Here is an 18,802-nt window from a genome sequence, read left to right as displayed (position 1 = left end):
CCCCTCAGTATTAACAAACCCCGTAGGAGAATTCTATTCAACCGTACCTCTCCTCATCCTGCACCTCCTTCTAGAGAACTGGGGTCTGGGTGCCCAGCTCACACCCAGGACACAGTGGAGGCTGCATATGTCCTCTTGGAGGCAGTGAAGAAGAGCCAGAGCCAGATGGGAGATATGGTGCTTCTGGTTCAGTCATGCAGGGAACCAGCAGCAAAACCTGCTGCACCCTGGGTTCAGGCCACATTCGTGAGTCATGGCCGAGGCAAGGACGGCAGCCAAGTGTGAGCTGCTGGGGAAGCTGCAGGCTGAGGCTGTATGTGAGAGGATGGGTCAGCACCACTAGGCTGGTGGAGCAGGGCAGCTGCACAGGAATGCAGGACTCACCGGCATCAGGAAGGAGCCAACGCCGGGCAAAGGCAAGGGCATTCACCAGCCCTCTGGCTCTCTGCTGTGTCTTGTCTGTGTGTGTACACACTGTCCCACAAGCAGTTCTTCTTGCTCGTTTACTCTCAAAGCGTCGGTGACTCTGGTACAATCCTTGGGTCTCACAGGGTTTAATTTTTTCAAGTAAGAAGGTAAATGGCTGCTTCTTTCTCCTCCTTGCTCTTGTAAAACAGTGTTCCTCCAACGTGAGCTTCCATGTTCTCCAGCCACTCATCGTCCAGGCACTGAGTGAGAACTGAGCCACTCTTGGCTCCCAGGGTCCTCGGGATCGCCCCTGGCAATGGCAGCTCGTCCTTCTTATGACCCGTTTTCCAGATGAGGAAACCTGCCCAAGGCTGCTCTAGTGGAAGGGGGGCACTCGGCCCAGGCTCCACAAACCCAAACCCCGTGATGGCATAGATGATTGTTAATAAGAACCTTCAAGATAAAAGTTAGATGGAAAAACATTCTAAGGAATTTCCTAGAGCCAAGTAAGTTTCTAACGAGACTTAATTCCACCCATCTCAATCCACATCTGCCACAGTCTACACCAAGCACGTCTGTGGGGTGCAGATAAACCCACCGGATTTGTGAACATGCTGTCATCCTGCAGTGGCCTTGCCTATCCTGACCAGGGAGCAGAAATATCAGTAGAGTTTCTGTATAATCCACACAACTCCTACAGGGACAGCCAACTCCTGCCACCACCGGCGTGAAAAGATTGCATTCAGAATGTGCAAGAAAAGTCACCAGACCAGTACTGACCCCAATTGGCGGTTCCCAAACACCTAGCACTCTCTTTCTGTTGCTAAAGGCACTGAAGCCTGATGCCAAGTTAAAAAGCATCAGTGAAAAACAGAAACTCAAGTCCTCAGATGAGATCTCTACCAATTAGCACGAAGTGTCACACAGACAGTAGAATTTCGATCACGACGGTCTGTGGGAAGTCGCTTCAGATGCATCTGACTGAGCTCTCCTTTCCTTATCTGTGGGGTTTCAGCTGCTCAAGGGGCCTGCCTCAGGCAGCTGCCCACTGAGACCTCTGCTGGAAGGGGAGCTCTGAGCGCTCGTCGCCAGGGCCCCTCAACACAAGAAGGCCCGTGTTTTCTAAAGATGTCCTTTCAAACAGCGCCGCACAGAACAGAATCAGCCTGTGAGGGACAAACTGTACCATTAAATCCCTGGCCAAGAGAAGACCTGCCGAGGTGATCTAAGCAGAGAGCAGACTCGAGGGTGAAGATGAAATCATCGCTGCTCTTAAAGAACCTGCAAGCTGGTTAGGAATTTAACTTATGCACTCAGGTACCGTTCAGTGATGGGCAGCGGGTGGCCGGGGCCCTGCGGGAGCTGCGGGGACCTCTTCTCAGGAAGATGAGTCAGTAGCTCATGGAGTGTAGCGTCGGGGCCGGGCTGGGAGGGCCCTGCGTCCGCCAGGGAGAGTCCAGGGTAGAGGCTGTAGCTGCCGCCCTGGGACACCAGCCCCCGTCTCCGGTGGAGTTTATGCTTCTCCGCTGTTTCTGTTTTTCACTGATGAAATGTAGGCGATGGGAGTCCCTACATGATGCAGATGATTGGAGAGGTACGTCCTCTGACGTTTTTAAAATGTGCAGCGCAGAGTCCAGTTTGTAAAAAGGACACGGGGAATTAGGTTTGGAGAAGGGATGCGTCAGGCTGAGCGGAGGCACGGGGTGGGCAGCGTCCCGCGCCCATTAAGGAGCCGGGCTCCACTCAGCGCCCGGGACAGCAGCAAAACGGAAAAGAAACCCGTAACCAGAGGGGTCGCGTGCTGAGCACTTTCAGGGAGCACATCTGGGACCAGCGTGCGGAGCCAGCAGGGTCCACGCGGACGGAGGCGAGGCGGACACTCACTCACGCGCCCGGCCTGGCCGCCGGGGACTGCCGTGGACGGGAAACGCGGCCCCTCCAGCCCACACGTGCTGCTGTTTACTGTGGCCAGAGGGATGTCAGCTCCTCCGCTCAGTCTCTGCCGGGCAACTGCGCATCTACTCCTCGGTGCTGGGGGTGCCTGGAACCGTCCCCCAGCGCCCAGCCACGTCTGAATGGAGCCGAGCCCCCCGTGAGGCTTAAGAGGGAAGACACGATCTGGGAACTCCCTGATGTGTCAGCACGGTCCCCCTGGTGACACGGTTCCCGGATGTTGGCGGCGCAGTTCCCGGATGATGGCGACAGGGTTCCCGGATGGTGGCGACAGGGTTCCCGGATGTTGGCGGCGCAGTTCCCGGATGGCGGCGGCACAGTTCCCGGATGTTGGCGGCGCAGTTCCCGGATGATGGCGACAGGGTTCCCGGATGGTGGCGGCACAGTTCCCGGATGTTGGCGGCGCAGTTCCCAGATGATGGCGACAGGGTTCCCGGATGTTGGCGGCGCAGTTCCCGGATGATGGCGACAGGGTTCCTGTATGGTGGCGGCACAGTTCCCGGTGGTGACACAGTTCCCTGGAGGTGGTGCCAGGGTCCCGAGGGCGCGGACTTGTTTGAGGAAGCCCTGAGTCTTCGGTAAGAACGTCTAATTCTGAGCGCATGCTGGAGTTGCAAAGGGCACTGCCCCCTCGGCCTGGTGCTCGCAAACCCCTTTTTCTTCTGTATTTGGGCTTTAATCTGAATTCAAATGCCGTTTCCATGTGCGACAGGGCTCCATCCCCGGGTTGAATGACGCCGGCCCCTGCTTCCGGAGCTGTGCCCGGAGCCCTCCTGCACAGTAGCGACCTGCTCCGAGCTTCTTGTTGAAGCAGTTGCTACCCGTTACAGCAGCGGCACGGATGTTCGCAGCAGAGGAGACGTGCGGGGTGGCAGCCGGCCCCAGGCCCTCCCTGGCCCTCCGTGGCCCTCCCTGGCCGCCCTCCCCGGCCCCGCCTGAGAGCCCCGGCCTTTGGCAGATGAGCTCCCGGGCCCACCCGCTTCTTCCCATGAAGGGATTTGTCCCTCCCTGTGAACCGTAACATGAAGCAGCAGTGAGTCCATGCGGACCAGGAAAATGTGTGAAAAAGCCCCGGGGTTCACGAGGAATAATAAACACGTCGCCAGCCACGACGCTCCTCTTCATTGGTTTTTCATTCTGCAAACGTATCTTGGAGCGAAAGTGCTGCGAACACTTCAGTTAATATGTTTTGGGGCCTGTCCCTCAAAGAGCTGCTCTACAGGACAGAAAGCTAAGCCAAATAGAGAAAATGTCTCCGAAAAAATACGTCTTAAACTGACACACTTAATAAAACATCACTTGGGAAAACTTAAAAATATTTTAAAGAACAGCTAAGGCAAACAGTAACATGAATCCCCATTCTGAGAGGCGCCATCTTATCTCTGGCGTCCCTAGAACATCTTCATTTAGATGATCATCGGGAAGCTCAGAGCTGACGTTTCTGAAACTGACCTCCTGCGCCACCAAACTGGCCCCCAACAGTCTTTCTAATTCCATGAAATAGCAACTTCGTCTTTTAAAATCTTGGAGCAATCTTTTATTTTCTTTATTTCCCCATGACTCCGGTTTCAGTCGCTTGCTTTCAGAGTTGTCTGGAATGCGTGGGTTTCACACGTGCATCTCAACCACGTCAGCCCAAGCCGCCATCACCTCCCAGATGTCGCTGCAGCCCCTGCTTTAACGCTGCCCACCACCTGACCTCATTGGAATCCACGTGGCTAATTGCTCATCTGGGCAAAGTGCTCCAGGACAGAGATTCCCATTGGCCACACTCCCTGTGGGTCCCTCACACTCACAGCAGGGCCCAGCACTTGTGGACAGGAGACATTTGCTGAGTGGACATGAAAGAATGAATGAATGGTCTGATATTACCACCAGCCTTTTTATCTATTGTACCTTTTAGTGCTTTTTAATGTCTTTAAGGTTATTCTCCATTCCATTCATTCTCTTTCTCCGCAGAACATTGCTATTTTCACACATGTGTTCCTCCGGATTGGGCACCATAGGATCCTGATCTTTAGTTACATGGGAACAGCTTCAGCAGTGTCTGAAGATGTGCTCGCTTTTCTTGCTGAGGAACAAAGACAACGTGGCCTCCAAAGCAATATGGGTGCTATATCAGGGAGACTGAAGGTGCTTGAGCACTTTGGAGACTAGAAAATTTTCTTGAGAAAACATTCATGTTCGCACAAAAAGCTTCAGAAGAGTGAGGTGGAGGAAGAGGAGCGGCACGGTAGAACCGCCGCCTTGAAGCTGCTTTGTTTAATTCACAAAATGGTGCTGGGGACCAACGCCCAGAGTGGGGAGGAGGCACAGAAGCTCCTGAGAAAGGGGCTGCCAGCAAACTCCAGCCTGGCTGCCTTTCCAGACCTGTCCACCTGTCACAGATGACCTTAGCTGTTCACCACACTCCATGGGGCGCCTTTGGTCAGGGTTTGCAGGGATGTTTGGAGACAGCAAAGTTTTAGAGAAACCTGAGGAGTTCTGAAGCTCAGGGTTTGGTTTCCATCATTCTCTCTCCTGATTGTTGGGGCTTCGCCTGACACGCGCTATATGGTCGATAACATGTACTTAAGAAACAAGGAAGATAGAAGCTCTCAGAGTCTTGTCCTGAGAAGACTATTGAAGGAACTAGCTTGTTTTGCTTTTAAGTAAAGAAAACTTGAGGAGCCAAGGAGGGGGAGTCCATGGTCAGAGCTAGAACAGTTGTTCATAGATACATGAAAGACTGCCATGTAGAAGTTGATTAAACCCCAGGGCAAGAGAGGAGAGGCACCCAGTGTTAGTTCAGAGCTCTTTAGGGTGTTGGTGAGGCCTCAAGAGGGTGAGAACAAGCTGGGTGTTCACGAGGAGAGAGGTTACAGGGCCGATCTGCATGAGGGCCACTGGCCGGGTCCCTGGCCATCCTGGTAAGGCTGGACAATAGGTAGAGTTCCAGTATATACAGAAGATAATCTTCAGAAATATGAAAGGAGAAAATGCCAAAAAAGACAACATGACAGTTTTCCCTTACAGTCACCCCTGATAAGAGTCACGTCTCAAATAACATATGTATTTACATAAGCCACCAGAGCAGAGCATGGGGTGTGGAAAAAGCTTTTATAAGAATACACATTCACTGGGATTAGTTGCGTATGGGGCATTAGGAATATAGCCTCTGGGCTGAAAATTCGATCTCAAGCAAATCTCCCTGGTGCTTGTAACTCACTTCTTGCTCTGGGTTCTGACACAGTTTTCATATTCTGTAGCGTAGCTGATTGAATCTGTAAACACCTATGTGAATGACCTTAACAAAAATTGGGGTGGGGGAAGCAGTAAGTCCTGCACATTTTCACATCTGAGGGGTCCATGGGACAGTCGCAGGAGAGAGAGGAATGTGCCTCTGATTTGCCCACATTTGGAGCTGAGGCAGAGGCTGCACCCCCTTGCCCCTCTGTGTTTTCTCAGCCTCCCCCTGCACATTTCCTGTGTGCTGAGCAATTACATGATTCATAGACTTGTGCTGCATCTGGGCGGCCTGCATGACTGGAGGCCAAACGCAGTTCCATTCCTTCAGAAATGGAAAACAGGAGCTGGCTCAAGATCGTGTTCTTTGAGACAGAAGACCGCTGGACGGACTTTGATACCCAGATGCTGTGAATAGCTCTAGGGACAACATCATCATAATTGAAAGCAGATTCGGCTGAGCACCATGGTGTTATCTTACAGCCACTCCAACTTTCCCACCCTTAAGACGTTTGCGTCTGCCAAAGCGTGCAACGTCTTCCTCTTCAGCATGGCCAGTGCTCTCCTCCCACATTGGGAGCTTGTCCTGAAGTCCAGCAGCTGCTCAGCCTGCCAGCCCAGAGCCTCCCCTGGCCTCCACTCCAAAATCTAAACCAAGCCCCTGCTTTCACCTATGCTTAGTATCATCCGCAAGGCAAATGCACAATCCTTCTTTACAGGCTTGTGAACACCCTGGGCTTGACGGGTTTGGGCAGCATCTGCCCACGGTCACCTGGCTTTTTCAAAGGGGCCTGGGATGTTGCCTGCAAAGCGCTCTGCCTCCTGGTCTAGTTCAAAGCCTGTGGCCACATTGTGCATGTAGCCAGCATCTTGTGCACATGTCTAAGCTGCTGTTTCTCCAACAACAGAAATTCACCAAAAGAGTTGTTGTATTTTAGCTGTAACCTAAACAAATAACATGTTATGTGCAAAGCAGAGAAGACTCTGTCTCCACAACAGCAGGCCGGTCCTTAACTTCATTTGGGACTAGTTAGGGCAAGCCTGTGCTGAGAAAAGAGGTGGGGAATTGGAATCAGAAGATACAGCCTCTGGCTTCGGCATTGCCATCACTGTCTGGTCACCAGAGCAGGGTGTAATTCGAAGCTCAGCTTTGGCTCCTGTAAAGCAGGAATAATGACCTGAATGCACAAAGCTGTTTTGAGCTTTAAATGAACCTGTATCCATTATCTAATGTGCAATGTGTGATACTGATGCTTTTTACAAGACTAAATACATAGAGAAAATCCAGTCTCCTCAGCCTCCCATATTTTCCACCCAGTAACTTAGAAAATGCACGCATCAAAGTTTCTCCATTATTACTGACTGTGTTCTAGAGCATCAGGCTCCTTCTAGTCTATAGGGAACATTGACGTAAACACTATTGTCAAAAGATAAATATAAATTCAGGGCAACAGATAAAGCCATTCATGGCATATTAGATCTTCCTAGGCACCAGGAATAATGACACAAAATCTCCATTTTATTTTCATCATGTGGTAAGTTTTAGTAAAGTCAGAACAGGATGCAGTCCACGATGGGCTTATGCCTGTTCCGTGCCACAGCCCCTGTCCCCTGTGCACTTTGACACCACAATGCTCACTACATTTCCAGTTTTTTTTATTCTAATGCCAAAATGTGTGTGGTGTGAGGGGAATGCATGGAGGGCGGAGGGAAGGAGAAATGCTGTGCAGATGCTGTCAGCAGCCTCTGTGGGAGACTAAGTTAAAAGGTGTATCCATTTAGCCAAAAGCAGTGAGCATTCGTTGGCCACCATGGGTCCAGTCCAGCCTCAGGATACCAGGCCTCCTGTTTCCAGCCTCCCAGAGCCAGCCAAAGATCATCTAATCCACCGATTGTTTCATTAAGGCTATTCTAAAGTGACAGCAGTTTGGAGTCTATTCATGATTTATTTTGCAAAATAAAAATCTCCATTTCTCTGCAGATCTGTGCCAGAAGTAAATGACTGCATGATTTGTAAACACCAGGCAAGAGTTTTTAGAAGGCAGCTCATCTGCTGCTAAGGCACAGGCAGCCAGTGGGAGGGGTGGTCCCATGGCATCCTCTTTCCAGTTACTAGGCCACTGGCTTCCATAGCAAATCTTTTCTCATTTGTTCACTTGTTTTTTGTGTGGTTGTTTGCTAAAGATCATCTTGTTAAAATATAAATATATTTTGATTTCCAAACTCATTCTACAAGGTCAGTATTACCTTGAAACCAAAACCAAAGATACCGCCATAATAATAACAGTAATACAAGTCAATATAGCCAATGAACATTGATGCAAAAATCCTCAACAAAATAGTATCTAACCAAATTCAGCAGTACATCAAAAAAGTCATTCATCATGACTGAGTGAGATTTATCCCTGGAATGCAAGGATGGTTCGGCATACACAAATCAATCAGTGTGGTACATCATATCAGCAGAGTGAAGAACAAAACCATATGATCATTTCAACTGCTGCTGAGAAAGCATGTGATAAAATTCAACACTCTTTCAAGATTAAAAGAAAACCCTGCAAAATATTGGATATGGCATGAACATACTTCGGCACAATAAAAGCCATATATATGGTAGACCCAAGGCAAGTCTTGAGCAGGGAAATCCTGGGAGCCTTCTCTAAGATCTGGAATATGACAAGGATGCCTACTTTTACCACTATTAATACAGCCCTAGAAGTCCTGGCCAGAGCAATCAGACAAGAGATAAAAAACAAAGAGCACCCCAATTGAAAAGAAAAAAGTCAATTTATTCATCTTTGCAGATAATATAGAAAATCCTAAAGGCTCCACCAAAAAAAAAAAAAAAACTATTAGAACTGAGAAACAAAGTTACTAAAGTCACAGAATAAAAAATCAACATACAAAAATCAGTAGCATTTCTATATGTCAACAGAAAATAATATCAAAAAAAAGTAATCCCATTTACAATAGCTACAAATAAAATAACTGGAAATAAACTTAACCAAAGAAATGAAATACATTTACAGTGAAAATGACAAAACCTCGATATAAGAAATTAAAGGGAGCACACACAAAAAAGAAAAAATATCTCATGTTCATGGATTTGAAGAATAAATATTGTTAAAATATCTATACTACCCAAAACCATCTACAGATCCAATGCAATTCCTATCTAAATACCAACGAGATTCTTCTCAGAAATAGAAAAAAATCCTAAAAGTTATGTGAAACCACAAATCATCCAGAAAAACCAAAGCTATCTTGGGCACAAAGAACAAAACTGAAGGAATCACATTACCTGAGTTCAAATTATACTACAGAGCTATGATAACTAAAACAGTATGGTACTGCAATAAAAACAGACACATAGACCAAAGGAACAGAATAGAGAGCAAAGAAACAAATCCACAACCTACAGTAAACCCATTTTTGACAAAGATACCAAGAACATACACTGGGGAAAAGACAGTCTCTTCAATAAATGGTGCTTGGAAAACTGAATATTCATATGTGGAAGAATGAAACTAAACCTTTCTCTTTTGCCAAGTCAAATCAAATGGATTAAAGACTTAAATCCCAGATCTCAAACTATGAAACTACTAAAACAAAACACTGGGGACTCTCCAGGACACTGGTCTGGACAAAGATTTCTTGATCAATACCCTACAAGCACAGGCAACCAAAGCAAAAATGGACAAATGGGATCACATAAAGTTAAAAAGCTTCTGCACAGCAAAGGAAACAATCGAAGGTGAAGAGGCAGCCCACAAAATAGGAGAAAATACTTACAAACTATCCATTTGACAAGGAATTAATAATGAGAATATAAAAGAAGCTCAAACAACTCAATAGGAAAAAACTAATAACACAGTTAAAATGGGCAAAAGAACTGAACAGACATTTCTCACAAGAGGACATACGAATGGCAAGCAGGCATAAGAAAGTGTACTTAGTGCCACTGAGTGTCGGAGGAATGCAGATCAAAACTACAATGTGACACCATCTCACTCCAGTTAACATGAGTTTTATCCAAGTGACAGTCAATAGCAAAGCTGGCAAGGACGTAGAGAAAAGGGAACCCTCCTGCACCAGTGAGAATGTAAATTAGTATATGAAGAACAGTTTGGAGGTCTCTCAAAAAACCAGACATAGAGCTACCATATGATCCAGATATTCCGCTGCTGGATATATGCCACCCCCCAAATGAACCCATCTGTTGAAGAGATCTCTGCACTCCCATGTTTGCTGCAGCACTGCTCATAATAGCCAGGATTTGGAAGCAACCTGTGTCCGTCAACACATGAATAGGTAAAGAAAATGTGGTTCATGTGCAAAATGGAGTACTATTCAGACACAAAAAGAGGAGATCTTTCATCTGCAACAACTTGGATGGAACTGGAAGTCATTGTGTTAAATGAAAAAAGCCAGGCATCGAGAGACAACCTTACATGTTCTTATTCATTTGTTGAAGCTAAAATTTGAACCCAGGAAGATACAGTAGGGAATGATGCTTACCAGAGGTGGGGAAGGGTAGTGGGGTGTTGAGAGGATGTGGAATGGTTAATGGATCAAAAATATAGTAGATAGAAGAAGACCTAGTACTTGATAGCCCAATATGGTGACTACAATCAGCAATAGTTTGTAGCACATTTAAAAGTAACCAAAAGAGTGGAATTGGAATGTTCCTGACACAAAGAAGTGATCAATGCCTGAGGCAATGGACATTCCATATACCCCGATGCGATTCTTATACATCATATATCCATGTCAAAAGAGCTCATGCACCTCACAAATAGATGCCCTTACTGTGTGCTTATGAAGATTAAAAATTAAAATGGGGAAAAATAAACTGATTAAAAATGAAAAAACATAAACACATTTTGGAAGTGTTAAACCCCATCATTCAAGGCTGTCTCGTGAGGCCAGCTGTGGGGAAGATGAGCCTAGGCTGTCAGGCATCCTCAGGGACCTCTGCAGAGCACCTGCCTGGCTGAGCTTCAGGCTTGCACCTGCTCTGACAGGCCAGAGGCTGCCCAGCGTCTTACTTTCTACAGTGGGACAAGATCATCCACAAACAATTACAGCACAACTGTGGGTCAATGTCCATGAAGTGCCAGGAACCATCTTCCAGGGGAGCAAGTTGGGCCTTGCAAGTTGGACATCGAAGGATCCCAGGAATTTGCTCAGTATGGGGAGGAGTGAAGTCTTTCATGACTGCGGGGACAGATGCCAGGGTCAGGATTCATGACCATGGGGTCTGAGAGATTCTAATGGTTCCCAGTCATTCAGTCAGTGGGGCAGAGAGAGATGGCTGCAGCCTGATGGGGAATTTGATGAATTGTGATGGGAAAGTCATCTACTTACCTAGGAGGACTCAGGTGACTCCGTGATATTTTTAGAAGACCAATGCCAAGACAGAGAAGAGAACAGTTTGGGCTGTGAGTTGCTATAGCAAGACAAAAAGAAGTAAGACTGATTAGGGAGTTTTGGCAAAAATATTGGCAAGAAGCCATGAGCCTCAATAAAGTTAAAATCTATGGAAAAGAAAACAAGGAGTTGTTTTGTTAAAAGACATTTAAGCAGCATCACTGATAAATAGGGTGACTCACAGTCCATCGAAAGTGCAGGGCAGTTCCCAGCACCATCTCAGTGAACACTCACCCAGTGCCCGCTGTGCACCAGGCTTCACTCGCATGTCTGCATTCACTGCTGGTGCCCAAGATGTGCACATAAAAGCTCCTTTTCCAAAAGTCTCACCGAAACTTCCCGCAAAGCCAAGCAGTGAGGAAACAGAGGCCTTAGCCTGAATCTGCTTCCAATTAACATATCAAGACAGCATCTCCACATCCAAAGCACCTGAGCCAGAGCCCTCCCTCCTCCCTGAACTCCCACCACAGCGGCGGATCCAGCTTCTGGCTCTCGCTGAGGAAAGATGGGCTGCACGGGACTCTGGGTTCTGCATATGACCCCGCGGCTCCAGCCCACCCATGGGCCCTCCAAATTCAGCTGGCAGCCCCTTGTATTTCTGCCTTAACTGATTTGGCTGATAGCTTGGGTTGGAAAAACAGATGACAGGTTAAAAGCCTGAAAATGATCATTTAGTTCCACCTTAAGAAAACAGAGAGGCATAAGTGAGGTTGCTATGATTTCAATTTAAATGTTTTATAATCGAAATTTGAAGTTCTGTTTTACAGTTCTACAGTCTCAAATTAACAATGTCTGCCACATAAAATAACATCTTCTGTTTTTTTTTTTAACCAGTCAATAAATCGAAGGTTAAGTAACATGACTTAGAAGTGAAAATATGCTTGCAATTTTCTAAAAACAGGTCATTAATCATGCAGTCAACAAAGCTTCAAGAAAGGGGCCATCACGGGCACATTTGGGTATGTTGTTGGTGCAATCTTTTTTTTTTTTTTTCGTTCTTTTAAATTCAAAATCCAAGTTACTTGCAATAAATGGAGCTTAATTCATTGTGTGTCTCATATTGTAAGAGGAGATAGAAGTGAAGAGTACAGTGGACCAACATGGAATCTGAAAACCACAGAGCCCAGAGAAGCAATGCCCTGCTCCGCAGAACAGCACTGAAACGGCAGTGCCAGGTGAGCCACAGGCTCGGTGAACACCGGTGCGTGCTGCTCAGCTAGTTAGCTGGTGGAACACAGAAACTAGTAAAAGTCAAAATCATTCATGCCTTCAAGGATAAGGACCTACTGCATACTCAGTCTTGTTTTGGTGTTAATACTGCTGAGAAGTAAGATTGTTTTTGCCCTAAAGCGTCTTGTGATCTGGTAGTCATCAAAAATGAAAAATTACAACAATCTAGATGCATCCAGGGACCTGGGGGGTCTTGGTGGAGGATGTACCCTTCAGTTGTTGAGAGATGGAAGATGTAGAAAGCCAAGGCAGCTCACGTGGGCCCTGCACGTCCCTCTCCTGGTTCAGTCATATGGGTATTACTATGCATGAGGTTGGCTGTGTCCCCAGACAGCAGCCACGTCTGCCACCCTTGCACTCCACTCTTGTGTCCATTGCAGAAACTGTCTGAGTCCATGAACAGGGTGTGAAGGTGAGAGCCAGGCAGGGCCTGCAGGCCTGTACTGAGAAGTCTGGGTTTATCCTAAAAGCAATGGGCAGCCTTTAGAGGGGGAGCTATTTAGGAGCATGAGAGATATAACATACTCTGTGTTCTAGGAAGAGAAGCCTGAATATGGGACACACAGGGTGTGTGAGGATCAGAAGGAACACAGCCTAGTAGGGAATGACTGTGAGAGTCTGACTGAGTGCTGCTGCTCTGAAGGACAGTGGAAGCAGAAATAACAAAAGAAAGGCCTATTTGAGATGTGTCTCTTCATGTGTAATTTGTATTGAAGTATAATTTGTATAAGACCAAATGCTGAAATCATAATTGCACTACTTCCTGAGTTTTGGCAATTGTATCCAGCAGTGTGAATAAAAATCAGCTACCCTAACCAGGGTGTGGAACACTACATCATCACCTCCAAAATCTCCTTCTGCACCTTTGCAGCATCACAGTAGTTCTGACCTCAGAAAATAAGTTGGGAAATATTCCTTCTTTCTTAATATTCTGAAAGTGTTTGTGCAAGATTGGTATCATTTCTGATTTCTTTTTCTCTTCCTCTCCTTTCTCTTTTTATTTATTTATTTTGAGACGGCCTTGCTCTGTCACCTAGGCAATGCCGTAGTGCAGTCATGTAGCCTCAGCCTCAACATCCCAGGCTCAAGCAATCCTCCCACCTCAGCCTCCTGAGTAGCTGGAACCACAAGCACGCAGCACTGTGCCTGGCTATTTTTTTGTAGAGACCAGGTCTCTCTCTGTTGCCTAGACTGGGCTCGAACTCCTAGACTCAAGAGATCCTCCCACCTTACCCTCCCAAGGCACTGGAGTCAGAGGCATGAGTCACCACACCCAGCCTCATTTCTATTCTGAATGACGGATACAATTCACCAGTAAGGCTACATGCCTGTGGTATTATATTTTAGGAAGATTTTTTTATTATGTTTTAAATAGCTCTAATAAATATAAGCTTTCAGCCTTTCGTGTCAATTTTGATAAGCTGTACTCTTCAAGGAATGTGTTTATTTCCTCAAGTTTGACAAATATATATCTGTAATGCAGTTCATAATATTTCCTTCTTTTCCTGTTACTGTGTGTATGATCCGTAGTGATGTCTCATCTGTCATTCATGCTACTGATCATTAGCATTGTCTCACTTTTTCCTAAAATTATCAATTTTGTTAAGCTTTTCAAAAAATAATGTTAATATTGTTTTATTTTTTAATTCAACTAATTTTTCCTTTTTTTAAACTATCTTTTCTAATTATCTTAGTTTTAACTTGCTCTTTTCATTTGTGAAACAGAAGCTTATTGATTTTAAAACCTCTGCTTATAATACACATATACTGTTGTAGGTGACTGTAATATATTTTAATAAATTATACTGGTATAACTATTAAATTCCAGATATTTCTAATTTTCTTGAGAGTTTCTCTTTATCCATTGTTTAAGTGTATTACAAATTTTAGAATGTTTAGGTATTTTATTATTATTGATTTCTAATTTAATTTCATTTTAGATAAAGTATATACTCTTTATGTTTTTTAATACTTTAAATTTCTTAAACCTTCATTATGGCCCAGCATATGGTCTGTCTTGAAGAAAGTTTCATTTGCACTTGAGAAGTCTGTGGCTTTTGCATTTAGGTGTTGTTCTATAAATGAAAATTAGGTCAAGTTGGTTAACATGCTATGTTTTTCTTGTATATCCTTACTGAATTTTTATTTACTTATTCTATCAATTACTGAAAAAACTGGCATAAAAATCTCTGAATGTAATTGGGAATTATCTGTATCATGTTTTTAAAAGTAGATTTTAGTTTTTAGAACAGTTTTAGATGTGCAGAAAGCTTGTGGAGATAGTACTGAGCTCCCACGTGCCCGTCACCAGCTCCTCTTGTTGGCATCTCACATTGGCATGGCTGACTTACCACACGGCTGAGCCAATGCTGACTCCTTATTAGCAACTGAAGCCCGTCATTCGTTCGTGTTTCTCAGTTCCCACTGTGCCCCTTTGCTGCTCCAAGATCCCATCCAGGACATCACATGACATTTTAGCTGCTGTGTCTCCTCTGGTCCTGAGCTCTCAGATGCAGCAGTTTCCCAGACTTCCCTTGTTATTTACAACCTTGACAGTTTTGAGGAGTACTGGTCAAATATTTTGTAGGATATTTCACAAAATTGAGTTAAAACATGCAATTTAAATTTATGTTTTTTTCATGATGATGCTAAGTTTATGGGTTGCTGGGAGGACCACAGAGGTGAAGGGACTCTTCCATGATATTGTATCAGGGGTCATGTCGTGCTCTCCACAAGACTGATGACTGTGGAATGACCACAGGTACCTGGCTGGGGCAGAGTCACCAGGTTTCTCCAGGACAAAGTGCTTCTTTTTACCCCATTTCTACATTGCCTGACTTGGAGGAAGTTACTCTGTGCCAAACACACAAAGAATGGGAACTTATACACCCCTCATCGAGGTCACGGCATCTGCATGCAGCCACACATGAAGGACGGGAAGTTATACACCCCTCATCGAGGTCACGGCATCTGCATGCAGCCACACATGAAGGACGGGAACTTATACACCCCTCATCGAGGTCACGGCATCTGCATGCAGCCACACATGAAGGACGGGAAGTTATACACCCCTCATCGAGGTCACGGCATCTGCATGCAGCCACACATGAAGGACGGGAAGTTATACACCCCTCATCGAGGTCACGGCATCTGCATGCAGCCACACATGGAGGACGGGAAGTTATACACCCCTCATCGAGGTCACAGCATCTGCATACAGCCACACATGGAGGACGGGAAGTTATACACCCCTCATCGAGGTCACAGCATCTGCATCAGCTACACATGAAGGACAAGAACTTATACACCCCTCATCGAGGTCACAGCATCTGCATGCAGCCACACATGAAGGACAGGAAGTTATACACCCCTCATCAAGGTCACAGCATCTGCATCAGCTACACATGGAGGACGGGAACTTATACACCCCTCATCGAGGTCACAGCATCTGCATGCAGCCACACATGAAGGACAGGAAGTTATACACCCCTCATCGAGGTCACAGCATCTGCATCAGCTACACATGGAGGACGGGAAGTTATACACCCCTCATCGAGGTCACGGCATCTGCATGCAGCCACACATGAAGGACAGGAAGTTATACACCCCTCATCGAGGTCACAGCATCTGCATACAGCCACACATGGAGGACGGGAAGTTATACACCCCTCATCGAGGTCACAGCATCTGCTTACAGCCACACATGAAGGACGGGAACTTATACACCCCTCATCGAGGTCACGGCATCTGCATACAGCCACACATGAAGGACGGGAACTTATACACCCCTCATCGAGGTCACAGCATCTGCATCAGCTACACACGGAGGATGGGAACTTATACACCCCTCATCGAGGTCACAGCATCTGCATGCAGCCACACACGGAGGACGGGAACTTATACACCCCTCATCGGGGTCACAGCATCTGCATACAGCCACACATGAAGGACGGGAACTTATACACCCCTCATCGAGGTCACAGCATCTGTATCAGCTACACACGGAGGATGGGAACTTATACACCCCTCATCGAGGTCACAGCATCTGCATGCAGCCACACACGGAGGACAGGAACTTATACACCCCTCATCGGGGTCACAGCATCTGCATGCAGCTACACACGGACAACGGGAAGTTATACACCCCTTATCGATACATTTTCTGGACTTGTACTGCATGAACAGTTTGTCTCTTCTCCCCATTTCTTTCTTTCCTTTATTCTTTCTTTGAACATGTATACCAATATGGAATCGTGGATATTGTGTTTTACACTTTGAGTTATAACCCAACACTAATCTATTTTGTTGCTTCTCTAATTAGAATGAACCTCTATTTTAATTGCATTGTATAAGCAGAACAACTTGAGAACAGTTAGAAAACATTGATGAAAATGACTTAAAAGTGTCCTGGGACTGTGACAAGACATTGGCTCATTGTATCTGGAAATGAAAGAACTGGGACATTTAGAAAGGAAGAGCTCTGTCCTTAATTGAAATAAATTCTGTACTGTGAGTAGTGTTTGCAGGTAATGGTTCACATAAATAACAGTTACTGCTAGCAAACAGGGAAATGTAATAAGGGCAGAGACATGCTGAGGCTGATCAGAAGGAACATGGGATGTTCCTACAGATGAAAAATGGCGCTGAGCTGTGCGCTGGAGGAGGAAGCTGGGGTCTGATGGCAGCTGCCTTGACCACCAGGCTGGTGCCACCAGCATCCAGCAGCAGTGACGCACAGGGAGCAGGCAGTGTGGACGTCAAAGCCCCACAGCCACAGGAAACCCGGGTGAACAGAAGCACTTCCACTCTCCAGCTCTTCCTTCAATATTCTTAACACGAGCAATCCATGGGCCCTCATTTCTCAAAACCGCAGCCAGTGTGCGGCGAAGAAGCCCCAGGAGGCGCTTGCTCAGGGAATCCTGCTTCAGGGTCTGCTCACTGGCTGTTATTTTGCTTTATTTTTCCCGAGACTGCAAATGGAGCAGATAAAAGTTCAGAACCATCAGTCCCTCTTCTTCCTGGGTCGTTCTGAGCTTTGCAGTGAGAGCACCTACAACTAGGGAGGGGCTGGGCAGAGGGAACAAAGCCGTGCCAGTAAAGCCTCTCCCAGGACGGTGCCAACCACATGCTTGCCAGGAGTGACGCCTCGACCTCCAGAGCCTGGAGCCTCCCTCTGTTGGTTCATAAGAACTTTTCACATGTATACAACCACTTTCTTAGGAATATTTGTTTAGGCGGGTTATCCATTCTGCCACTGAAAGAACAGTGCAAAACCTCATGTGGATTTCCTAGTGGTTCATTTCAGCTATCAGAAAACTAGAGCCAGGACTGTGTGAGGAAGCCAATTCACATTTACAACCGATTATTGCTTTGGGTGGTTTTCTCTAAGGCAATCATAAAAATAGTAGAAAGAAACTTTTCATCTATGAAACCCAAACTTAATATTACTACATCATTATTATCAGTCTTTAAACACCTATTTCAGACAAGTTTTTTAAGATATAAAGAAAAGACCTAACAAGAACTGTGAGTTTTACAAATATGCCAGAAAAGTGTGTGTCGGAATAAGTGTTGACCCCCCAGAGTAACCCCTGCTGGGTGCAGGGAACTCATTCCCATCATGGCCCCACTCACCCACAAGGCAGTGGGGCCTCCTAGGGGGTCCTGGTGCCCATGACGTGTTGCTGGGAAAATCTCCCATCCAGACCTTAACTGTGGGCTTCACTCACTTTCAGTTTCTGGGGGAAGGGTCAACAGAGCAAGCGTTAGCCCCATTCAAAAAAGAAATGGTATGAAATCAGTGAAAGCCGTCTGCCTTTGTGATCGGTGAACGGGAAGTCGCAGAGGGAGGCCCCATCTGTTTTAGGTCAGGCTTCATTTGTTCGTCTGTTAACAAATCCTTCTGAGTGGTCCCTGCATCTGCTCTTGAAAGTGGCCACTGAAATATGAGGTCGCCTTCCAACAGAGGGCTGTGAAAAATGCTCCCTGGCCTTTAAGATGATGCATTGAGTATTTGCTCAAAGGATGATGTTTTCTCCATAGCATCACTTCAGACCTACACCTATATATGAATGCATGTGTACATAGGTGTATACAAAACAGTATTCTTCTAAATTACAAACACATCACTTCTGATGAAAGGTTATTGGAAGCCACATGCAATTCTAAAGATTAAAAATAAACGGGAGAGGAATTACTGCTGGTCATAGTGTCTAGTCTAATGAGTAGAGGTAGGTTGTTTATTTGGAGTTATTTTAGGTGTTATCATGTAAAATGCCCTGGCTCTGATTTTTGAAAGTGGCCTGTGCCAACTGTGTTCTGGTCTACACATGGTGTGTAAAACAGAAATTCACATACTTTGAATATTGTTTTAAAACTAGACCTATTACTATTAAGGTAATTTCCAATAAAATTCTAGTGTGGTCTGACAGGAATCCCTGTGCTGGAATGAACGTGGCAGCTGTGTGGCTGAGCGACATCCAGGTGTAAACTCACTGAAGATGCCAACGTCTGTTCTGGCCCAGACCCTGGCTGTGGTTCAGAAGCATATCACTAT

General features: G+C 46.0%; 2 protein-coding genes across 11 annotated transcripts in view; one reads left to right on the top strand and one right to left on the bottom strand.

The window, feature by feature from the left end:
* The window catches only part of LOC103790878 (uncharacterized), a 33,794-nt gene extending 31,218 nt beyond the window's left edge, over positions 1-2,576 (bottom strand). For 6 of the 10 annotated variants that reach the window (XR_013526237.1, XR_013526238.1, XR_013526232.1 and 3 more), the window contains exon 1: positions 48-2,576. The gene's annotated coding sequence lies outside the window, so the exon portion shown is untranslated. The remainder of the gene's footprint in view (positions 1-47) is intronic. The other 4 variants (XR_013526235.1, XR_013526239.1, XR_013526236.1 and 1 more) reach the window with 3 other exon arrangements.
* On the top strand, positions 2,452-13,843 carry LOC144579203 (uncharacterized). Its single transcript, XM_078348533.1, has 2 exons — positions 2,452-2,939; positions 3,074-13,843. The coding sequence occupies exons 1-2, from the start codon at positions 2,623-2,625 to the stop codon at positions 3,090-3,092; spliced, it is 336 nt and encodes a 111-aa protein (XP_078204659.1). The 5' UTR covers positions 2,452-2,622; the 3' UTR covers positions 3,093-13,843.
* The last annotated feature ends 4,959 nt before the right edge of the window (positions 13,844-18,802 follow it).

Source organism: Callithrix jacchus, chromosome 14 (genome assembly GCF_049354715.1).
Source record: "Callithrix jacchus isolate 240 chromosome 14, calJac240_pri, whole genome shotgun sequence".
Taxonomy (NCBI): domain Eukaryota; kingdom Metazoa; phylum Chordata; class Mammalia; order Primates; family Cebidae; genus Callithrix; species Callithrix jacchus.
This window is presented reverse-complemented; position numbering and strand designations above follow the sequence as displayed.